Source organism: Arachis duranensis, chromosome 8, assembly GCF_000817695.3.
Source record: "Arachis duranensis cultivar V14167 chromosome 8, aradu.V14167.gnm2.J7QH, whole genome shotgun sequence".
Lineage (NCBI taxonomy): Eukaryota > Viridiplantae > Streptophyta > Magnoliopsida > Fabales > Fabaceae > Arachis > Arachis duranensis.
In genome coordinates this window covers 33,933,074-33,958,387 of record NC_029779.3, presented here as the reverse complement: position 1 = coordinate 33,958,387, position 25,314 = coordinate 33,933,074, and the positions used below count along the sequence as shown (strand labels likewise).

Here is a 25,314-nt window from a genome sequence, read left to right as displayed (position 1 = left end):
TTAATTTTTTTTTTGAAACAAAGAAGCTCGACACAGTAGTGGAGCGAAATAGTCTGTAACATAAAAGATAATAGCAGCACCTATTTTAAACACCTAGAATTTATCCCAATGTCATCTCCGGCATTGTCATCAACAACTAAAGAGATCCTGACTCTCCCACTCCTTGTAGCTGAGGGCAGTCAAATTGATTAGTTCCTCTACACATTTTGCTGTGCTCTGAAATAACCTCATGTTTCTTTCCAACCAGATGTTCTAAATCACTGCAAAGAAACTGATGAACCACTTCTTACTCTCCTCCTTCCTAGAAGTTACACCTGTCCAGCTTAGAAAGTGTTCCTTCACTGTACCCGGGAAAGACCATTGTCTGTCAAATTCAGATACCCAAGCGCACCACACCTGCCAAGTAAAGTTGCATCCAAGAAACAAGTGGTGAATAAGTTCAACATCCTTATTGCACAAAAGACAGACATCATCATTCGGATTTATAATTCCGAGGCGACCTAATCTTTCCTTTGTATTCACCCTGCCTATCAAGACAAACCATGCAAACAGCTCAACTCTTGGAGGGACCAACCCTCTCCAAATAGTCTTGGTGAAGCTATAACTGGTTACATTATCTGGGAGCGTTTCTACCTGCAACACCTGCACAAAACTGTTAGTAGAAAAAATTCCTTGTTTGTCAAATTTTCATACCACTCTATCCTCTCTGTCAAAAGCTAGTTTCACCGGTCTTAGAGTGTCATGTAACTGGTTTACTAATTCCAACTCCCATTGGAAAAGCTCACGTCTCCATTGGAAATTCCAAACCCACTCTAGCCCATCCCAAAAGCCACATACCCCTATGACTGATCCTTTTTGGATTGAAACCGAGAAGAGCCTTGGAAACCTGTCCTTCAGCGCACCACCACTCAACCAAATATCTTCCCAGAAGTGAGTTCTTCTTCCATCACCGACCTCCATAGACAAGCCAGTTATCATCTTGTCCCTTATATGTTGCTCCTTTATTTGTAGCTGGCATATATCTTTCCATGGACCCCCTCTAGTAGGTAATCTCTGAGATGATAATAGCGCATTAGGAGAAAGATTGTTACAGGAGCACACCACCTTCTTCCACAATGGGCACTCCTCCTTGGAGAACCTCCACCACCACTTAAACAGTAGTGTTGTATTACGAACCATCGCATCTCCAACACCTAACCCACCCATCTTTTTTGGGGCTTGGACCACCTCCCAACTAACCAAAGCCATGCCATTTCTGCCATCCTCCTTACTCCAAAAGAACTTTCTCTGTAATGAAATAAGCTTTTCCGCAACAGCTTTCGGCATCTTGTATAAGCTTAAGTAATATACTGGCAGACTGTTTAGTACTGCTTTGATGAGCACCAGCTTCCCTGCTTTGTTTAGCACCTTTGATTTCCACAAGCTGAGCTTCTCCTCCACTTTGTCTATAATTGGCTTCCAAGTCTTAACCTACCTCGGGTTTGCTCCTAGAGGGACGCCAAGATATCTAACTGGAAGAGCATCTTCCTTACATCCTAGCAAGCTGCACATACTTCGAACCCACTGCCGTTCACAGTTGATTGGTATCAAGCTGGATTTGTCAAAATTGATACTTAAGCCCGACATCAACTCAAAGCATTGTAGAAGCCTCCTGTAATTCTTAATGGTCTCCTCTTCCGGCGGACAGAACAGCACCATGTCATCAGCAAATTGAAGATGTGACAATTCAATATTGTCTCTTCCAACAATTAAGGGGGTTATCCGGCCGTTTCTGACTGCTTCTCCAATCATTCTGTGTAGGACGTCAACAACAAGCACAAACAAGAATGGAGATAGAGGGTCACCTTGTCTCAGACCTCTTTCCATCCTAAACGGCTTCGTTGGTGAACCATTTATCAACACCGACATAGAGGTTGTGCCGACACACTCCATCACCCATTCCCTCCACCTTTGACCAAACCCCATCTTCTGCAGGACAATGTCTACAAAACTCCACTTGACTCTATCATATGCCTTTTGAAAGTCCAGTTTAATTATTGCCGCTTCCTTTTTCCTCATTTTGAGCCAATGTACAGTTTCACATGCAATAAGTGCCCTGTCGTGTATTTTTCGGCCCTTGAAAAACGCACTCTGAGTCTCTCCAACTAGATCTGGCATAACTGATCTCATCCTCCTAACCAACACCTTAGAAATCACCTTATACACACAACCCACCATACTAATTGGTCGAAGGTCCTTGATTTCCTTTGCCCCAATGAATTTCGGTGCCAAAGCCACCCAAGTTATATTAGTATCGGCCGGTAGTCTAGAAGTCTGAAAGAACCCCATCACAGCTGCTGTGAACTCAGTCCCAATCTCGTCCCAGCACTTCTTAATAAAATTAAAGTTGTATCCATCACTCCCTGGTGCCTTGGACGATTCACAGTCCCACACTGCATCTCTAATCTCCTCAGCCGATGGCATTATCTCTAAAGCTGCAGCATCCTCTTCAGATATCATACCCACCAGGCCATCCCTAAAACCCACCATAGGAGACTCTTCCTGATGATATAACTTCTTGTAGAACTCTCTGATAGCAATTTTTATTTTTGATTGATTTCTTACCACCCTCCCATCAATTAGCAGTGCATCAACCCTATTGTTCCTTCTTCTAGTTGAAGCTATGTTATGGAAGTACCTGGTATTTTTGTCCATGTCCTTAGCAAGACGGGATCGCGACATCTGTTTCCAGTGTACTTCTTTTCTCACATACCACTTCTCATAACAAGTCACCAGTGCCTTTCTTCTTGCCTCCACTGTTCCATCATATATCCCATTGCTTACCATGTCGTCGACCTTCTTAATCTCTTCCTCAAATTTCATGATCTTATTATCCATGTTCCCAAAATTGTCTCTATGCCATCTTCCCAACGGAATTGTCAAGGCCTTTAATTTGTCTGTGAACTGCAACTCCCCTAGTCCCCTCCATTCTTCTTTTACCATTCTGAGAAAACCTTCGTGTGTAAACCATGAGTCTAAGCTTCTGAATGGTCTAGGTCCATCTCTAAACCTTGAGTCTTCCACTATCATTGGGCAATGATCTGACAAGCCCCTTGGTCCTCCTCTTAGGCGATTCTCTGGGAACTCCTCAACCCATTCCAGGCTCACCAAAACTCTATCAATCCGACTGCAGGACTGGCCTCTGAACCACGTAAACTTACGGTCGTTGAGCGGTAAGTCCAACAGGTGCATATCTTGTACCCAATCCTTGAACTCCTCAGCAGACGCTGTTAAACTAGTAGAACCTTTTCTTTCCTCGACATTTATAACCTCATTAAAGTCTCCCATGAAGCAACAAGGGGCTTGGCACAAACCAGCAGTATAGCTCAACTCTTCCCATACAACACGTTTCTCCTCTCTAGTATGAGCACCATAAACCAAGAACAAGGCACAGTTGAAATTATTCTTTAATATGATTCCTTCTACACACAACCATCTCTCCCCTTTATAACAGTTATTCATTTTAAAAATATTTTCATCCCACATTAACAGCAACCCACCCGATGCACCGTCAGCCTCTACATACTCCCACCCAGCACCATCATGCCCCCACAAACTAGCGACATCAAACTTCGTCATTACAGGTCTTTTGGTTTCAATCAGACCTAACATATTCAGCCTAAATTTTTTCTTAAAATCCTTTATCATCCTCACCTTACCATCTCCCCTCAACCCCCTAACATTCCATGAACTAAGGATTATCTTAAAAGATTATTACACACCTTATTTTTATGCTTGGGTCTGCAGCGTCTTGCCTTTGCCTTTTGTTTTGCCATTCTTTTTTTGCGAGCAATTTCTTCATTTTGAGCTTGGAGGATCGCCATGATATCATCCTCTTCGTTGTGTAGCATAGCACCAGATTCCACTGCTACTTCTCATGTTTTCCTGTTTTCCAACATTTGCTCCTCCAGTGTTGAACTCTGATAGTCACCAATATCCGCATCATTTTCAGCTTCGTCCTCACCCCTTTGGCCATCTTCAACTCCCTCCTCGCCCTGTATCAATAACTTCTGCCCTTCGTTCGACCTGCAGCGTCCATTCATGTCATCAAGCACATCTCCTGCTTTATTTGCCCAGCTTCCATTTACAGTTACTCTTGCATTTTTGTTCTCCTCATTTGTGCCATTTTCGTCATCAATATCCCCAAAATTACCGTCATCACTATCCTCTCCCATATTCCCTTTTTTTCCTCGGCCAGCACCTTTATCCACATTGCCGTCAACCGCCCAAACCTCCGCTCCTTCGTCACCTTGAATCGCTTCAGTTCTTCCATCCTCCCGCGCCATCGATATTGCCTGGAGTTGCTCAAGCCCGATTTCCTCTCCATCACCTTCTCTAGCTTTCCACTCCTTATCAATCACTGCCCCCCCGTTCGCCGGACGATGATACTTCTCCGTCGCGCGTCTTTGATCGGTGGAAGCTCTGCGCTCTCCAACTCCTCGTGGCCGTCTGATCTGGGACCAGTCAGCGCCACCAGACTCTGTTCTGCTTCCCTCGACTGATCCGCGCTGCCTGTGATGGCCACCCCTAGCAAGAACCCGTTGCACCTGACCCGGATCCGTTACACCCTGAGCTGGCCCATCCGAGCTGCATATGGTAGCGTCAAACCCATTGGGAGCAGCTATAGGATTTGGGCCCAGTATACTTGCACAGCCCATGTTATTGAATAGCTTGTTTTTGGGCTTATTTTTGTAGCTGTTATTGTGTTTTATTGTCCCCCTTATGGCCTTCATTTGTTGTAGTCCGCCATTCAAATTGCCAAAATCCCAGGATAAGGTTTTGTCTGAATCTTCTTTATTGCTCATAAAAGCACCCTCCACAAAATCAGCATACCCTTCAATAGCTTCATTACTCGTATTATATGCTACCAATTTAAGTTGATCCTCTTTTGAATTTTTAAATTTCCACTCATTTAAAATTTCTGCTAAATTTACTATTCTATCCTCAGCTTCTTCACCCTCCCGCACGACAGCCATCATCGGTTCAGTCGCCTGGTCTACGCATACCGGTGGTTTTGTGAGCCTCACCGACGTGTCATCCACAGCTGTATAGTTACCTCCAGCATTTTTCATTTGTTCCTCACGACTTATGTCCCTGACTATACCATTGTCCAGCTTACAACTTGCACCATATGTCTCGCGTCCCACCTCCTTTACCAACACATCAAATCCGCTGATACCTATTGTTATGTGTATCCATTCGTTGATCGCATCCATTACGCAGGTATCGATTTGTACTCTTCCAACATTGAAGGAATTGCACGATTCCGTCAACGAGTCGCATCCAACTACTTCGCCCCACTGACCTCCTATGGTTTTAAAAGTTTCGTCAGACCAGGCATGCAGCGGAACTCCAAAACATTCTAGCCATGTTCTTCTAGTTTCACTTCGTTCGGACTCCTCCCACCGCCAAACACTATGAAAAACTTGTAATAGACTGTTCATGTTAAATGTGTATGTCTCTTCTGCGCTCAATACACTATCAAAGGTTAATAAGGCTTTGTAGGCACCCATTTCTCGTACTTCGGTGACTTGAGGAAAGCTCTTCGCAATCTGATCTTTCAGCGAATTAAAGTTTATGGCCGTTGTTGTTCCTCCCACAAGGCTCCTTTGTAGCCACTCTAAGTTTTCCTTGGCCACAGTAACTTCCACCTTTTTTGCCCACCCATTTTCATGTGGATCTATTGCTTTTGTCTCCTTCCTCGGTTCTGATGTTTTCTTCTGATCCTCCATCTGAACCACTTCGCGTTGTGGCCGGTGATGAGCAGAGATTTGACCATCTTCTCTTCTCTGAATTCTGCTAGTATCATTCTTGTCTGGCATTCTTCTGTACTTCGCTTCCCTTACCAAAATAATCTTACCTCTCAACGTCGTTCGATTCATCTCCCTTATAGCCTTCAATGCTCCCCCTTTCGTGGTGTATCGTATGAACGCAAAGATATATATATGATCACTTTTTTGTTTTCGTGATAAATATATGTCGTTTATGCGTCCCGTCCAGTTGAACAGCTGAAACAATTCTCTCCTCGATATGTCTTCGATACTCTTCTCGGTTCCAAACTCTTGGATCTTTGTCGTATTCCCTAAACCTAGCCCTCCCTGTGTTTCCCACCCACGCTCTCTCTCTCATCGCTCAAAGAACATACAGAAGAAGAAGAAGAAAGCTGATTATATCTTGTTAATCTAGTCTAGTGATATACGTTTTCTTCTATTTTATTTTGGAAGTATAATTTGACATGCTACAAGTGCTTTGTGGTTTATTCAACGTCAACATTTTAAGCTATCATTTAACATTAATATAATGGACGAAGGTTCTTATACTATGTTGACAAAGAATAATACCTATATATTTCTCTCTCAGTTAATCACATTTTACTTTCATAATTTAATTATTGTTATGCTTAAAAATTTAAGTTAATAAAAAGATATATAAATAATTATATTTTTATTATATTTTTATACATCAATTTTTTTTTAAAGTTTAAAATATGATTGTGAATATGAATATTTCTTTTCTTTTTTGAGTTTGTTTTAGGGCAAATGGCTTAACTAAATGAGTTAGATAGCAAAATTACATGAATTTTCTAAAATGAATAACGTTACTTCAATGCTCTGAAATATATTTTAATGTAAATCAAAATAAATTAGGACAATTTAAACGTTATAATAGTAAATCGAATGAATATAATTCGAATTACCATGCATATATATAAATCAAGTGAACTAAAGTCAATTTACTAGCAACTTGGCTCCTTCCATTGTAGATCGAAATCAATAGTTTTGAATTATATCCATAGATTTTGCCCTTAGTAATTCGAATTTAATAAATTCGAATTTACCACCTAGTAAATCGAATGGAGTAAGTTTGATTTACTATGAAGAAAAGCTAGTAGTAAATCGAACCAAATGGCTTCGATTTAGTCTTCCTTTGTCTATATAAAGAGTTCGAATCTATTTGCTTCGAATTGCATTCCAACCACCAAAAACACGAAATCCAGAGAACATTTGTGCCAAAAAATCACTAGGATTGAAACTGTGAATATGGAAGACGATCCCAATCGTATTTATCGGATAGACGATGTCGCCCACATTGCTGGTTCGATCTATAAAGAGGTTAGTTTCCAAAAAATTTTTTTAATAATAGTTTGTTATGTTAAGTGGTTTCGAAATTTGTTATATGTACTATTGTGATTAAACTACAAATGATAGTTACATGACTTGGTTTAGGGTTAGCAATGCTTAGTAAGAGGAGTGATTAAGTAGATTAGTAGTATTTCAGCTGTTTAGAAAGGTTTATAATGTTAGGTTAAATAGTTAGTAGAAATAAGAGAAGGATGTAAATTAATTTAATTTTTTAGAAATAATGTAATTCGTCAGCCTTAGCTTAGATAAAGACCTAGTAAATTAGTTAAAAATCTAAATTGTTCAAAATTTATTTCGTTTAGGTTGGTTAAATTTCTTAATTGTTTAATTTAGTTTACTTTATTTAAAATTATCATAGTTTAATTTATCAAATTATCTAATGTAATTCAGTTTAATATATCTAGTTGTTTAATGTTGTTTAATTAATGTAACTTGTGATGGCTCTGAAAATACCCGCAATTGTAAGTCCGATCTCTCAATGACACTCTGTAAGTACCGAGTGAAAAAATTCCTGTTGGAGTAGTCTCGGCTACACTAAACTCTAAGTTATCCCTGTCGTATAGTGTCACCATAAAACATCTCGATGTCTTGAGATTAGCCTCTATTGCTTTCACAAGCAACTGACTATATTGCTAGCCTGTCCCGAATTATGCCTCAAATCTCTTCCTTTGAGAACCAGATACCCTTCCGCCGCCATAGCATGATCCGAATCAACCATCTGCAGCTATTTTCGAACTCCTTATACTTGTTGTAGTACTTGTCATAGTCCAATTCCATCTCTTTATACTTAACCCCACGACGGATGTTATAAATCTTCACACATAAGGCAATTTCTTCTTTATTCTGAAACTGCTAACCGACTTGAAACTCAACTAGACCTGCGGTGTCCTATAAATCTCTCGCGCCAAAACTGAATTGTACATCCGGTAACCCCTCTGTTCTCATCGCATCCATGTCTAGAGTCAAAAAGTGCGGGAGATACTGCTGAGTTTCCGAACTCGATGCTCCTCCTGGACCAACAGAAATGCTCCTCCCTATATCATCATCACTGTCATCAGCAATCGTGGCGGACTCTACATCATCTTCCTCCCTTAGGACATTTTCCACCGCATTCGGTTCTTCAACCGCCGTAGATATCGGAATCATAACAGAAGTTTTCATGTTAGGACCTTATTCTGCAACCTCGTCGTGATGTGATCAGCTACAAAAGATGGGGATGCCACCATATTTCTCGCAGACAAGATTACAGGTACAAATGAGGATCCAACAACAGGGGTTGAACTGGAGGTTGCTACCATAGGCACTGATTGATGATTCCAATTTGATCCTCCTGAGGTAGAGACTGCATCCACAACCTTCGCCAACAGTTAAGGGATTCTCATCTTCGAAAACTGGCGATGACAGTGAAATAGAACTTGCAAATCTTTGTCATTACCTATCACAAACGAGTCGTACTTTACCCCATCCCGAACAACCAAAATCAGAATTTAATAATATAACTTCTCAATCCGTTTCATTTTATACAGACCAAATTTATGTAGTATGGTATCATGAAAACCAACCAGACTTATAGAGGGTTTGATAAAGACGCTCAACGAATCTTTATCAGTAAACTTAATTCCCGATCACATTTTTTTATCGTGCCTTTGTAGTGCACAAGAACTAGAAAGCTATCCTCCATAGTCATTTTAAGTGTTACTCTTGTGTGGGTTCAATGTTTTGCTTGTATATATATAGGGGTTTGAGGGGTGCTTTAAATTGAATTAAATTATTTCGATTTAATCTTGTTATTTGTTTAAGGTAAATCGAATTAAGTGGAGTCAAATTACTATGTGTTACTTTCAAGTTTAAATTGAATTTAGTCCACCGATCGATTTACCTTGGTGCATTATCATTCCAGGTAAATCGAACCTATTACAGTCGAATTACTAGCATGAAACTTAAATTGAATTCTTTTAATTCGATTTACTAGCTAAGACAATAAATCGAACTTAATCAATTCAATTTACATTTGCATTGTAAATCGACGTAAATGAATTCAATTTACATGAAATTTTTTGCTTCCTACCTAACACTTCTCACTTTAGGGGATTCATGTAAATTTTGTTTCCAATTCAATTGCTTATGCCATTTGCCCTTTGTTTTATGTAAATATCTCTAATGTTTAATTGTATTCAATTTTATTCCTAACGTTTTTTATTTGTATCAAAATTATTCTTAAATTTTAATTCAATCTGAAATGTTGGGAACAAAATTTAAAACGTTTAGGGATAGTTCTAAAACAAATCGAAAACATTAAAAACAAAATTGAATGAATCGAAAACGTTATAGACAAAATTGAATAAAATTAAACGTTAAGAATATTTTAAAAAAAATTACAAACCTTAAGAACAAAAATTATACTTTACTCTAGATAGGTTAAATTTCTTTCTTTTGCTAATAGAAATTAAATTTAAAATTTTTTAATAAGAAATTCTTATACTTATATCATAAAATCATCACTTGTTGAAAAATAAGAGGAGCCCACATGTGTGGTGGATTGCAATCTTTTATTTCATGGTCATTTTTTTGTTGGATCTAATTTGCTTTAATGTGACGTCAAAATTAATTAACAATCGTATTTATCACTTTTTTCATTCCTGGCACACGAGGCCACTACTCTTTGCACGGCAGCGGAGGTTTTATTTCATTTTACTTTTATTATTTAAAGATTTCAGGCTTGCAGCCACTCCAGAAGATAAAGACGCATGGAAGGCTGATAGTAGTGAAGCTAAAGGACTAAATTAAAGCTTTCATTGTACAACTTGACTAGAGGACTTATTTCTGTTATACATTGATTCTTCTATCATTCACACTTCATTTGTAATCAATCTATAAAACTGAAACCTCAAACAAATTAAACACTAATCTGACAAACTTTCATTAGTTTGCGACATCTTATTAGTACAAGTACAATAGAAGTTAAATGTTAACTTATTCACCACTTTACAACCCTTTTAAGTGGTAAAGTTGTGTTTTAAACAAAAAAACCAACATGATATATAGAAACTTACATACTAGAAAATTTCTTAAAAATAGTTCATGTGTCCATTATAAAAAAAAGACTGATGATAAATTATTATACAAAACTATTTTTCGTAAATTATTGTAAAGATTTTGCTAATAAATAGTCTAAGAGCACTCGTTAAAATAGGCTTTCACAAAAAAAATTATTTTAAATTTTTGAAAAATACTCTTAAAATACTCGTTAGCAAAATATTACTTTAATTCACTTAAAACAGTTATGCAGTAGGATAAGAAGCATCCATGGCGATTCCACATAAACCAAGACCAGCACCTATACCTCTTTTCATCCTTATGTATCCTCCCTCGCCCCATTCAGTACCCCATGAATTCTTAACAATCCAATAATCAGTACCGGCTTCATTTGTACCATAACCAACCGCCGTAACACCATGATCAAGTTCATACCCACATGTTTCGTCAAAAATACCACCGGAATAAAACTGAAAATGTAAGGAACTTGCTTGAATTGCAACCGCCAAAGGTTGGTGAGCCAATGCCTTCACAACCTCACTCTCATTGTTTGCTGGAACCATCTCATAGCCTTTGATTTGAGCAACTTCGAAGGCTTCTGCTGTTGCGTTGCATGTAGCGTCTGTTGCGTTGTAAGGGTAGTTTGCGTCGCTGTTGATTCCGCCGTTTTTCCAAATGTATTGAAATGCACCTTCCATGTAACCGCCGTTACATCCCTCGTCCCTTCCGTGTATGTCACAACTCACCACTTGTTGCTCGGAAAGTGACACCAGCTGTCCGGTGGTTATCGCGTGGATGCCCTCCACCGCAGCCACGGCCGAAAATGCCCAACAGCTACCTAGTTTTACATACACCAAAGAAATTAAAATTGCACATAAATTTAGAAATTTAGAGGTATTTTTGAAACTTTTGTCAAACTTCAGAGACAAAAAGTATACTTTACCCTTTATTATTTTTTTCGATCGAGTCTTTATACCATGTTAGATTTTGTAATTAAGTTTTTACCGTGACAAAAATGTTAAAATTAATGAAATATTATGTTAAACAAAACGATTATACCTTATACTTGATTGGATATTTTATATAGTTTAATCGAATATTCTGTTAATTTTAATGTTTTTATCACGATAGAAATTTAAATTACACTATTAAAAAAATATAAAAATTCAATTAAAAAATATATAAAAATTTAATTACAACTTTAATAAAATTATAAAAAACAACAAAATAATTAAAGTTTATATTGACGTGTATTTTTCAGCATACATAAGTTGGTTTTGTGACAACCTTAAAATGTTGGTGGCGGTGGAATCTATTGTGGGTATTATTAGGGGGTATATGGCGGGGGTTGTACAACTTCAGTTATAATTAAAAAATATTATTTTTATTTTTATATTTTTATAATATTTTTATTTTATTTTTTAAATTTAAAAATTCTATCAAATATTCAAACAAATGTTAATTTAATTTTAGCAATATTTAAAATTATATAACTAAAGAATATAATAATATGATTGTGTAAAATATTTTATATCATTCCGTATATCAAAGTTAAACTCTAATAATATATGCATCATAGAGTATACCTGAAATATTTTATTCCCCGTGTTTAGTAATACTCTTATAGGAGTATTTAGTTTTTAGGGCAAAAAACGTATTTAAGTCATGGGAGTGAAAAATTTATCGAAATCAGCCAAACTGAATTCCTAGACACCATTCAACCAGAACCAAATTTTTATATAATTCGAATTTAATCGACTCGAATTATACTCTCATGTAGTTCGAAATAAGTTAATTCGAATTACAATGGAAGGAATAGCATCAAGTAATTCGAATTAAGTTAATTCGAATTACTATGATAGGCTGAAATAGCACATAATTCGAAAGATATTGATTCGAATTATTGAGCAATTGTAATTATACTATAAAAAATATTTTATTCAATGTAAAATAATTTTAAAAAAATAGCTTAAAAAATATTTTTTAAATTATTTTGCATACAATAAAATATTTTTTTGTGGTATAATTTAAATAAATTTACTAAAAAATATTCATGAGCTATCAAGAATGGGCAGAAGAGTATTGTATAAAATTCGAATTGCTCACCGTATAATTTGAATAAGGCTTGGTTTGGTAAAGTTTTTACTTTTTAAGAGTAGCTTATGAAAGCTGTCTTTTAAAAGACGACTTTTTAAAAGCTACAGCACTTACGTTTAGTAAAATCACATTAAAAATAGTTTTAATAAGCACAAGTACTATAATTGTGTTTGGTAAAACAGCTTTTAAAAATTAAAAAAAATATAATAAACATATTTATAACGAAGAATAATATTTTTTTTCAAATTTTAGAGACCAATAATTTAAATATTTATTTGATTTACTCTCTATATTAATATAAATAGAGTTATCATTAGTCAATAATAAAACTTGTACTGATACGTCTATTACCCATTTATATATATTGACTCACTTATACAAATCACAGAATATGAGACACATATCTCAAGTAAAATTATAGGAAGATTGTGTTAGAATTTGTGAAGGTTAGGTTGAGAAATTAGAAATATATGAGGATTCCAATGACAATATAATGACAGGAAATATGTGTGGAAAAATAAATAAAATATATTTTTAATTATTTTGTATGGAATAAAATATTTTCTTTAATTTCTAAATTATTATTGACTATGTAGAGTACTTTATTTAAAATTTGAGTACCTAAGTCATTAGAATATTACAAATTTTTATAGTACTCCTAACATTTTTTAAGCTATTTTTTAAAATTATTTTACATAGAATAAAATATTTTTTTGTAGTATAATTTAAATAAATTTATTAAAAAAATTTATCAGAATTTGTTACGAAAAGGGAGTAATTCGAATCCACTTGATTCGAACTCCCTTCAAAGCACGTCTCCCTACTAATTCGAATTGATACAATTCGAACTCCAAGTTTATAAATGGGTAATAGACGTATTAGTACAAGTTTTATTATTGACTAATGATAACTCTATTTATATTAATATAGAGAGTAAATCAAATAAATATTTAAATTATTGTTCTCTAAAATTTGAAAAAAATATTATTCTTCGTTATAAATATGTTTATTATATTTTTTTTAATTTTTAAAAGTTGTTTTACCAAATTCGAATTATAGTACTTGTGCTTATTAAAAACTATTTTTAATGTGATTTTACCAAACGTAAGTGCTGTAGTTTTTAAAAAGTCGTCTTTTAAAAGACAGCTTTCATAAGCTACTCTTAAAAAGTAAAGCCTTTACCAAACCAAGCCTTATTCAAATTATACGGTGAGCAATTCAAATTTTATACAATACTCTTCTGCCCATTCTTGATAGCTCATGAATATTTTTTAATAAATTTATTTAAATTATACCACAAAAAAATATTTTATTGTATGCAAAATAATTTAAAAAATATTTTTTAAGCTATTTTTTTAAAATTATTTTGCATTGAATAAAATATTTTTTATAGTATAATTACAATTGCTCAATAATTCGAATCAATATCTTTCGAATTATGTGCTATTTCAGCCTATCATAGTAATTCGAATTAACTTAATTCTAATTACTCTTTTATAATTCGTAACATATTGTTTCGAATTACTTGATACTATTCCTTCCATTGTAATTTGAATTAACTTATTTCGAACTACATGAGAGTATAATTCGAGTCGATTAAATTCGAATTATATAAAAATTTGGTTCTGGTTAAATGGTGTCTAGGAATTCAGTTTGGCTGATTTCGGTAAATTTTTCACTCCCATGCCTTAAATACGTTTTTTGTCCTAGTTTTTATGTAAATGTTTTATACAAACATCTAATTGTATTATCGCATTAACTAATTTTCAATTATTATTTAAAAATTACTAACGTATGAGTTTAGATTATCAAATAAAATCTTTACACGGTGAATGTATTAAATAATAATAATAATAATATATTTTTCAAGTTAATGAGATGTTAATTACCACAAAAGCCCTGGTTCTTGACACTAGTAACAGCTCCTTTATTCCTCCAATCAATGGATGAAGGAACGGATTCAACATTTGCATACTTGAATGGTGTTGGAGGAGTAGAGCCCCTTTGTGGCCTCTTGAATCCATTTAGGGAAGCCTTAAGCTCCTCAACGGTTATGTCAGTTAAGTGGTTAATACCAAGCTTGTAAGACTTGTCCCCACCAGCATTGAAGGATTCAATGTATTCTACGTTGCTCTTGAAAATCAAGAACCGTTTCTGCTTCTCCTCATCATTGTTATACACTTTCCCATGTTTTATTATCCATTCTTCATACCTTTCTTCCATAGATGCCTCATCATCATTCATGAGTTTGCGGGACCACACTTGCGAAATCCCAACAGCAAGAATTATTAGGGGTAATAATATGGCTAAAGAACATTGCTTTTGCCCAGGAAAAGCCATTTGCAAAGGCTAATTAATGATATAGTTATTATAATTATGGCAGTTTGGTACCAAAGCCATGGTTTAATTTATATATGGAGATTGCCGCCTTTGAATTAACAGACATGATTGAGCTAGCATTATTATTACAAGGAACAAGAATATGCAGCATTGGTTGTTAGTACATTTATATTTTGGTTAGATTTATGCCACTAGTTTTAATCGGATGCCAGTAACATCGATATCCACTTCTAACCAAGTACGATATGGGCATACACATGAATCCAATAATAACTTTTTCTTCGAATTTTCTTTCGGATTTATAGAGAAAAAAAAAACCCTAGCAGAGCAAGAGTACGTACTCTGTACTCAGAGAGAATGAGCGAAGGAGAGAGCGGGAGAGAGCGTTTGAGGGTGAAACACGGTGAAGAAGATGGCCATGCCATCGAAAGATATAAGGGGGAGAGTGTGGGAGGGTTTGCATCAGGTGTAAAGGAGGGATCAAGTAAGGGCGACCTTAGTCCTAGGGTAACTTCCAAGATATCGTTCCGTGACAAGGTTATTGGTTCTACGGTAGCCACAGGGATAAACCGGGCTGAAGCTCTAGATGAGGATTCCATGGCAGTGGTCACTGGAAAACAAGGAGATCCTATGCCTCCAAGAGTTTGCTTCTCCGAAGAGGCTAGGAACATCCTTTCTGAACCATACAAGGAAGCAATTGTGATTAAGGTTCTTGGAAAAAACCTTAGTTACACGGCAATGTTTCACAAACTGAAAGGGGTATGGAGGATCACCGGTGGATATGAAATCTTGGATGTGGGTTTTGGGTACTTCCTCGTTAAATTTGATCGCATGGACGATCGAGAGAAGGTTTTACTAGGGGGGCCATGGATGATCTTCGGTCACTATATTGCGGTCAAGCCATGGACACCGGATTTTAAACCTTGTGAGGATACCTTCGGGGAGACTATGGTTTGGATTCGAATCTCTGGTTTGAGCATATGGTACTATCATGATAAAGCCATGATGAGAATTGCTTCTGCCGTGGGGAGACCAGTCAAGGTGGATCTGGCTACTAAGTTGGCAGAGAGGGGAAAATTTGCTCGGGCTTGCGTGCAAATTAATCTTGGTTTGCCGGTGGTCCGGAGTGTGATTGTCGATGAGTTTGAATATAAGGTAGAGTATGAATGCTTACACCTTATTTGTGACAAGTGCAATTGTTTCGGACATCCAGCAACTGACTGCAGAATGACCTCAATAGAGTCAGAAAGGATGGATCGAAAGGAAACATCAGTGACCGAGACGGCGGCCCGAGTGGTGCAACCACAGGAAGCCTCAAAAGAGAAAATTTTTGAATTTGGATGCAATCCCAAAGAGTCAGTGATAGTTGCAGAAATTGGGGAGGAATTAGATGATACGTTGCATAGGAAGGAAGTGGGGTCCCAGCATTTGGAAAATGAGGCTGGCTGGACCAAAGTCAGTGGTAAAAGGAGAGGAAAATTGAGCCAATCAAATAAAGCCCAACAAACCTCTAAGGACAAAGTGCCGGTGCGCTCAAATCATAAATTTGACCAGAACCGTGACTTTGGGCTACGTATGAGAGGAGTCGAATCAGGGGTGAAGACCGGGTCGGTTAGCGGATCTAAGGCACGCATGGCATCTTCCAAACAGCAAGGGGTGAAGGGCAAAGCTATCTCCGTTGCGGTGCCGACTTTCACTGCCATTATCAAAAACGGACACAAGAGGTTGCGCCCTTCTTCTTTGCAGAATTCGCCGTCGACTCCGGACTGCCTTGGCGACACTAGCAAGCAGCAAATCGGTGAATTGGAAGGGTTGTTAGTGGAGGGACACAAACAAACTGGGCAACAACTGGACAAGGACAAGCAAGTCTCAGGGGGATATAATGGTGGATCTTCATCATCTCGTTAGGGACTTCAGCTGAGGTTGGTCATTTTACAATACAAATTGTTTTATGGATTATTTAGATTTAAGCTTTCTATTTTGGAATATTAGAGGTGCCTCTAATAAATTGGCCCGGGTTCATAGTAAGGAGTTAGTGAATAAATTTCACCCTACTTTTTTCATTCTGTTTGAAACCCATATTGCTTTCGAGAGGATGAAATCTTTTTGGAATAATCTAGGTTACCAGGGTGTTGGTATTGTTGAGGCTAATGGTCATAGTGGGGGTATCTGGGTTTTATGTTCAAATTCAAATATTTCTGTGAGAGTATTGGATGTAGTTGATCAATGTATCAGTTTTGAAATCACTATGGGCAATACATCTAGTTACTGCAGTGCGGTGTATGCTAATCCGCATATACATCGACGTAAAGAACTGTGGGGTGACTTGACAAGGATTGCTAATATGATCCACGGACCTTGGATTGTGTTAGGGGACTTTAATGATGTTCTGTGGCAGAGTGAAGTTAGAGGGGGGCAGTTTAGACTTGCCAGAGCAGAACAATTTGCGGAAATATTAGAGGATTGTGGGCTGTTTGATATGGGGGCTATTGGGAGAAGATTCACTTGGTACAGGAAGGTGAAAGGTGGGGTGCAGGTGGCTAAGAAGCTTGATAGAGCAGTCATCAACCAGGACTGGCGACTAATGTTTCCGGAGGCTTATACTGAGGTGCTGGCGCGCCTTCACTCTGATCATTGCCCATTATTCACTAGGTGCAAGATGGCAAAGAGGGCTACCAAGGGCCATCGTCCGTTCAGATTCCAGGCTGCGTGGATGACTCATCCTCTTTTTAGGAATGTTGTTGATACAGCTTGGAATAGAGGAGCTCCGGATGTAGTCAAATGTTTGTTGGAGGTTCAAAAAGAGGCAACTAGCTTCAATAAAAAGGTTTTTGGTAATATTTTTGTTAAGAAAAGGGAGTTGGAGAGGCTTTTGAATGACGTCCAGATTACTCTAGAGAGTCGGGAGGATCAACAGCTTAGGATCAAAGAGCAAGTTTTGCATCAGGAACTGAATGCTGTCCTTCTTCAAGAAGAGCTGTTGTGGTATCAAAAATCTAGAGAACAATGGGTGAGATGTGGAGACAGAAATACAAAATTTTTTCATCTGCAGACAGTTATCAGGAGAAAGAGGAACAAAATTCATGGGTTATTTTTGGAGGATGGGTCTTGGGCCACGGAGACTACGACTCTAGAAATGGCGGCAAATTCTTTCTTTCAAAAGCTCTTTTCTACAAGGGAGGATATTGACCTGGACGCCATGGGGCCTTTTCCTTGCCCGTCTCTTAGTACCAAGGCTTGTCAAAAGCTAGTGGAACTAGTGAAGTCTGAAGAGGTTAAAAAAGCTGTGATGACCATGAGTTCATTTAAAGCCCCAGGGCCAGATGGATTTCAAGCAATTTTCTACAAAGAGTTCTGGGACTCTCTTAGCAACGATGTGTGTGGACTGGTCAAGCGAGCTTTTGAGGGTGAGCCAATGAATGCGGCTATTTTCGATACTCTAATTGTTCTAATTCCTAAAGTGGAAGTTCCCTCTTCCTTACGGGAGTTTCGGCCTATTAGCTTATGTAATGTAATTTATAAAATTGTCACAAAGGTTCTAGTTAACAGGTTCAGACCTTTCCTGTCGGAGATCATTGGTCCTTTGCAAGGAGGGTTCATTCCAGGACGAGGAACCACAGAGAATATTATCATTGCTCAGGAGATTATGCACTTCATGAGGAACACTAAGTCTCGAAAAGGGACCATGGCATTCAAGATTGATTTGGAAAAAGCTTATGACAGGGTAGACTGGCGTTTTTTGGAAGCTACTTTGGTCCGGTTTGGGTTTCCAAAGGCTACCATTAATCTTATATTGAATTGTGTGACTTCCTCTTCATTGGCAGTTTTGTGGAATGGGAACAGGCTCCAAAATTTCAATCCAAAGAGAGGGTTGAGGCAAGGAGATCCTATGTCTCCTTATCTATTTGTACTCTGTATGGAAATGCTTGCTTGCTTTATCTCTCATAGAGTTTCCCAAGGTTTGTGGAACCCAGTTGCGGTTTCTAGGAACGGACCACGACTCTCTCATTTGATGTTTGCAGATGATCTTTTGCTTTTCTGTAAGGCATCAAAAGCTCAAGTAATAGAGGTCATGCATTGTTTGGACTTGTTTTCTAGAGCGTCAGGTTTAAAGGTAAATCTTCATAAGTCAAAGGCCCAGTGTTCCAAGAGGGTGTCAGAGAGGAGAAAAGAGGTTCTCTCAGGGGTCTCTAACATCCGTTTCTGCAATGATTTGGGTAAATATCTGGGAATTAACATCGGTCATGCCAGAGCTTCCAGGAAGACGGCTCAGGAGGTTATTGAAAAAATTTCGAGAAAGCTCTCCAGTTGGAAAGGACGCCTACTAAATAAGGCAGGGAGGCTTTGTCTTGTTAAATCGGTTATGGCCTCTATCCCAGTTTATGAAATGCAAATTTCTCTTCTCCCGAAGTATGCATGTAATAAAATTGATTCCTTAATGAGACAGTTCTTGTGGAAAGGCCAAGCGACTGGAAAAGGGCTGCCTCTGGTCAGGTGGGAGGTCGCCATAACTCCTAAAAAGGCAGGAGGATTGGGTATTAGGGATACTTCCTGTGCTAACATGGCGCTTTTGGGAAAGTTGGTATGGGATTGTCTAAACAATAGTGAGAAGTTATGGGTGCAGGTTTTGAAGCATAAATATCTCAGGAATCAATCTGGTATGAACGGAAACAGTAGAAATTCTTCATCGGCTACCTGGAAGAACATTGTTAGTGCCTATGAGCATCTCAAGGAAGGGCTTCATTGGAATATTGGAGATGTCCACAAATCAGTTTGGTATGATGAGTGGACTCCTTTTGGTAAACTTTGCAACCTTGTTCCTTATGTACATATTTCTGAATCAGATTTCATGGTGGCTGACTTGTGGAAAGGGGTGTCTTGGGAGGTTGATAGTCTTACCACGCCTATTCCGCATGAGATTAAGCAGTTTATTTGTGGTCTGAGATATCCTAGTTCGACTGAGTTGGAGCCACAGTGGGAGTGGTGGCCTGCAGCATCAAAAAAGTATAGTGTAAGGGAGGGTTACAGATGGTTATTAAAGAAAGCATTAAATTGGAATGCCAATAGTAATTGGAACTGGTTGTGGAACACAAACATTCCAGAGAAGTTCAAATTTACTATGTGGCTTGGCTTACATGATGCTCTACCAACTGAGACCTTTCGATTCAAGCGGCATTTAGCTTCTTCAGATATGTGTAAGAGATGTAACAAGGCGCAGGAGACTATGGAGCATTGCCTTAGAGACTGTGAACGATCAAAGGCAATTTGGTATATGTTGGATCCTAGTATCCTGGACTCGACGACTGGTACTGCTCTTGAAGAGTGGTTTCGGAAGGCCTTGGCTAACAATGAGGCGTCCTTTGGTGCAGGGCTTTGGTGGGTATGGAGACATAGGTGCAATGACATATTCAATACTGACAATCCTTGGACAGACCATAAGGTTGTTGCCTTGGCCAGAATTACTGCCAATGACTTATAGGTTTACAGGAATCGAAACAATGCCTTTAGGTCTCTCCGAAATTGCCTGTGTTGGGAACCACCGGTAGGTAATAGTTTTAAAGTTAATTGTGATGCAAGCTTGTATATGGATTCAAATTTAGCGGGATTTGGGTGTATTATTAGAGATTCTAAGGGAGATTGGATCTCGGGCTGCTCTGGAAGCATTCCCCCTTGGTCTATAATCAGATGTGAATTATTTGCTGCTTGGAGGGGGCTGGTTTTAGCTTGGGATTGCGGTTTGAGGGATATTATATGTGCAACGGATTGCCTTGACATTCTGCCCATCATGCATGAGCTTACAAGTGGGTATTCATCTGAAGTAACAGATTTGGTTCACAAGATTCAGGAGCTTTTATCTCGTCCTTGGCTTGTTCACGTTGAATGGGTGTCCCGAGAAGCAAATAGAGCTGCGGATTGGATGGCTAAATATGGTGCCAAGAATAACTCTAATCATGTTATTTGGTCTGAGCCTTGTGTTGATCTCCAACGAATCATCCGCTCGGATTTAGGATAGTTTTTGCTTTGTTTCTTTCCTTGTTTAGACACCAAAAAAAAAAAAATCTTATTTAAATATAATTTCATTCTATTTTATTTTATACCTTTGTCGTTATTTTTTTTTAAATGAATCTTAAGATAAAAATTTGTTCATGAGTTGGTCCGTAAGATATAAATAATCTGCAGTCTCTAATACCTTCTCGGAAAAGAAAATTCATATTTATGTTGTATTAATGTAAATAAAAAAAATTAGTAATTTAAAATTTTACCCAAAGTTATTATATACAATATGTTCATTCTATTCAAGCTAGGTTTATTATAAAGACATCTAGATGCAAGGAAAAAATGTCGTATACCAATTATTTTATGTCATCCCTAAAATTAAATCTGAAATATCACACTTTATTAATTAAACACTTATGCACCAAATCAATCAGACTGTGTCATGATATCCTTTTTTCTAAAAACTTAAACTCATAAAAAAAAGACGCATAAATAATTATTTATCTAACATATCTCCTCAAACAAGAGTAATAATTGAATTTGCTTGAATTTTTTGCATAAGCATTCTTCTTCTTCTTCTTTTTGTTTGTTTGTTTTATAATTATATTCTTTTTTTTTTTTGAAAAATTCAACAAAAATCAAACTCTAAACCTTTCATTCATATGTCATGTCATGTTACTTTTTTCAAAAGCTTAAAGGGATAGAAAGAGACACATAAATGACACATAAATAATTATATATCTAACAGTATTAATACTTCGGCTAGATACCGGATGGTGTGGTTAGCAACCTAAATAAAAGTATGCTCAAGTAAAAATGAAATTTTAGACATATTGAACCATTTCCATGCTACACTATGCAGTGAGTACATGTATACATATCTTCACGGGATTAAAGCTACATACACCTGATCCCCATTTTATATTTGACTACACAGATAGGCCAGCTATCATCTTAAATAAACCTATTGCCATGGACTCCTTAATTTCATTCTCTAGATTTGTGTGCTACTTGGATGGGGGAGGCCAAGGCCACCTTGCCTCCTTACATGCTCTGGGATGAGTCTGTTGATCAACTCGGGGGATGCTCCGGCTAACTGCAGTCCAAAAAGTTCACATCCTCAATCATATTGAAACATGTATCAGGTTCACTACAAACAAGAAACTACTTGGATTAAGATACATACTTCCTGTTTAAAGTTGAAAAGTGGTGGCAGTGGACGGCCATTAGGTAGTCGAGCATTTGGCTCACGAAGCTCATCAAAGAATGGATGTGCACAAGCTTCCAGCTGAATAATAAAGAAATCGCTAGTTAAAACTATTGGAACTTTGGATCCTGTGTATTTCACACCCTAATGAATTAACTACAACCATAACTAATTATGTACTGTGTCTTCTCTTAAAGAAAGGGGGTGGAGGAGGTGTTACGAGTTTTTCTACTCACGGCGGAACAACGAAGACTTGGTGAATATTGGAGAAGCCTTGATGCAAGGTCAATTGCTTCAGGAGGCATTCGCTTGTGAAAAATCTGAAAAATGATTTTTTACAATAAAAAAATTACCACTCTGAAGACCTACATTGCTATAAGGCAAAAGGAGTAGTAGTAATGAATGTGATTCACCTTATGCCAAGGATGAGCTTTAATCTGGGGGAACCTAAAATCTGTATAATTAGAGTTCATGCAACGAATTTCTTCTCGGGTTGGAGTACCAAGAACCTACAAAAAGACACATATATAGTTAGCATCCTGCTATCAGATTCTAGCAATCCAATGTAATATCAAAATAGACAAACCATCACCTTGATAATTTCCACAAGTTGGTCCACTTGATTTTCTCCCGGAAATAATGGCTAACAAAAAATTTGAAACAATGAGGAATCAAAACCATATCTCACAAAAAGGAGAAAATAATTGCTACGTAAGAGGCAAAAAAAAAAAAAAAAGTGCATAGGTTGCCAGAAGTTTAACAACCTGGCCTAGAAGAAGTTCAGCAAGGACACAACCAGCTGACCAGATGTCAATAGAAGTTGTGTATTCTGTTGCACCAAATATTAGTTCTGGGGCCCGATAGTAACGTGAACATATGTACGAAATATTGGATTCACCCTTGACCTACAAAAAATCAATTGTTATGGTTAGCTTGGACTTTTTGCCAAACTGAAAAACATCAAAAGATTAACTATAATAACAAATACTGGAATGTCATTCCAACAATAGCCTTTCTTCCATCATTTGTAATTGTTCTTCCAATATGTAAAAAGAACAGGATTTAAAGGCATCAGTAACATCTTAATGGAAATCTACTAAGATATCATCGTTTCACATACACAACATGAATTGCATTTTTCGACAAGTGGAGTTTGTGTGATAATTCTACTATAAATGAGCAGCATATGATTTTGGTAATCGACAATTATCATGGTGGCATATATGCATGATCTAAGGACATTCATAGGAATACACAGATCAACAACATACCAGAACTTTTGCACTCCCAAAATCACAAAGCTTAACTTGATGAGTAAGAGGATCAACCTAGAGAAAATATATGCAAATGGTTTAGAATGAATAAACAAATACTGATTGTAAGTTAAAACTTAAAAATAGGCATCAAATAACATACCAAAAGATTTTGGGGCTTCACATCCCTATGGCAAACTCGAGGTACGGTATGGATATATGCTAGTCCCCTGAAGATCTAAACATTACTTCCCAAGTCAATCACCAGAATTTAAAAGAAAATAGTGGGAAAAAGCATATCAAACTAAATTGCAAACAGGGACGAGATCATACTTGATATGTATATAATTTCACATAAATTAAGGGCATTCTCTGGTTCATACTGCTGTAGTGCTTTAGAACCCGGTACATTGTCTCAGGGACATATTCCATTACCAAGTTCAGGAAAAGTTCATCTTTGCTTGTTGTAGAGAAGAAACAGTGCTTCAGGGAAATTACATTAGGATGATCCATCAAGCGCATCAATTGCAATTCACGATTTTTGTACCGCCTGTCCTGCAAAACTTTCTTTATAGCCACCGCCTCCCCAGTCTCCAAGCATTTTGCCTTTGTTTCAGGTCAACAAGAAACACCCCCAAGGATGTGAAGCAATATGAGATACTTGACAGCAAAGAAAGCTTGACAGTTGACACGAATAGTTATCACCCAAGATTTTTGTTACTTATATTTATCCTAACCTGGAAAACAACTCCAAATGATCCAGTGCCAACAACACGCTCAGCCATGTAACTGATGGTCTGCAGTGGTATCAAAGCATAAGTTATGAATGCATACAGAAATGGAAACCCATGGATATTACAGTCAATTTTGATTATTAAAGTTTGATGAACTACCCTTGCAACACATTAAAATTCTTCAAAAACACCCCCGTTAAGGCCCGAAAATGCACAGCTAAAACAATTAATTTGCAGGCACTGAGGGAGGAAAAAACTTCTATATTAGATCTCTGAGGAAACAAGCCAACTTATGGGTAAATTTTACCAGTGATCCTTAAAAAAAGGTTAATTTGTTTGCTTCATTAGCTATCCCAAAAATACAGTTAAGCTCTGTCCCAAAAAGCACGTGAATCATTAAGTTGTTGCTGATAACAATAGTCACTATTCGCAACTACCAGCAACTTAAAGAGGATACAAAATGAATGTTGGATATAGAGTAAAAACTGCAGGTAAAGAATGGAGAAGGAAAGAACACACACCTGTTTAGGTTCACCATTTTTGCCACCAATTGTGGTTGAGATTATGTGGCCAGTAACTTCACCATTCCCTTCAATTACTGTGGCTGACATTTCCTGCAATTTATAGCAATGAATGGAAATTAATATCGAAAACCCAGTTCTCCTGATGCAGAAGTAGAATCTCAGAACCTCCACTATACAATACCTGCACATATGTATTTCAAGTTAACTTACTGCTAAATTTGCTTAATAGCTGTTAATATTTTTTCTTAAACCATTATGCCTATGAGATATTACATGCATCTCAGCAAAATCACTAGTGGGCATGCATATTTACTAATTAACATAGTCAATTTAGTGCCCGAAGTTTTAGGCTCAGATTCCCGCACTTCATGTTAAGTCAATTTTATGCGTTGATTAAAGCAAGAATTATATGACAAGAGAAACACACAGCAACGGCACATAAACAACAGAAATGGATGGTTGATACCAGAGGTATTCAGCCACCAACCAGAATCTGAAGCCAAAGAAAGGCAGAGTGTAAAGAGCTCAATGAGTATATGCACAGATAAAGCAAACCCAGGTTACCACAGCTCACAAGAAAGCATCACATGCCAAAGAACTTTAACAACAATTAACAGACAAGGCATACAGAGAAGGAATAAAAGGTCACTAATACCCTGAAGCAAACTAAAACGGTTTGAACAGCAACACAATCACAATCCAAGGAAAATCCATTTCAAGCAAGGAACCCAACTACCCAAGTATACAAAAACCACAGGAGCAAATAATGTACAACTCAAAATACCACACCACCGGCGACACTTGAACACTTGAACCTTACAATATACTACACATATCTCGGCAAAATGAAATTAACCTAAGAAAATCCAAAGATAACTTGATGATACTCAGCTAAGTATGTAGAACCTAGAAAGAATCTCTCTCTCTCTCTCTCTCTCTCTCTCC

At 37.3% G+C, this 25,314-nt stretch overlaps 2 protein-coding genes across 2 annotated transcripts in view; both read right to left on the bottom strand.

Moving 5' to 3' along the window:
* Nucleotides 1–10,462: 10,462 nt before the first annotated feature.
* LOC107462367 (ervatamin-B-like) lies at nucleotides 10,463–14,654 on the bottom strand. The gene is made up of 2 exons (XM_016080935.3): nucleotides 14,204–14,654; nucleotides 10,463–11,055 (listed from the first exon to the last, which is right to left on the bottom strand). The coding sequence occupies exons 1-2, from the start codon at nucleotides 14,652–14,654 to the stop codon at nucleotides 10,463–10,465; spliced, it is 1,044 nt and encodes a 347-aa protein (XP_015936421.1).
* A 6,716-nt stretch (nucleotides 14,655–21,370) lies between these two features.
* Nucleotides 21,371–25,314, bottom strand: part of LOC107462434 (shaggy-related protein kinase eta) — a 4,642-nt gene continuing 698 nt past the window's right edge. Inside the window, exons 2-12 of the mRNA XM_016081018.3 lie at nucleotides 24,367–24,459; nucleotides 23,849–23,908; nucleotides 23,445–23,717; nucleotides 23,275–23,349; nucleotides 23,130–23,186; nucleotides 22,623–22,763; nucleotides 22,451–22,501; nucleotides 22,272–22,367; nucleotides 22,095–22,178; nucleotides 21,838–21,939; nucleotides 21,371–21,747 (exon numbers count right to left, since the gene is read on the bottom strand). Coding sequence (XP_015936504.1) covers nucleotides 21,646–21,747; nucleotides 21,838–21,939; nucleotides 22,095–22,178; nucleotides 22,272–22,367; nucleotides 22,451–22,501; nucleotides 22,623–22,763; nucleotides 23,130–23,186; nucleotides 23,275–23,349; nucleotides 23,445–23,717; nucleotides 23,849–23,908; nucleotides 24,367–24,459 — 1,134 coding nt within the window. The 3' untranslated portion in view covers nucleotides 21,371–21,645. The remainder of the gene's footprint in view (nucleotides 21,748–21,837; nucleotides 21,940–22,094; nucleotides 22,179–22,271; nucleotides 22,368–22,450; nucleotides 22,502–22,622; nucleotides 22,764–23,129; nucleotides 23,187–23,274; nucleotides 23,350–23,444; nucleotides 23,718–23,848; nucleotides 23,909–24,366; nucleotides 24,460–25,314) is intronic.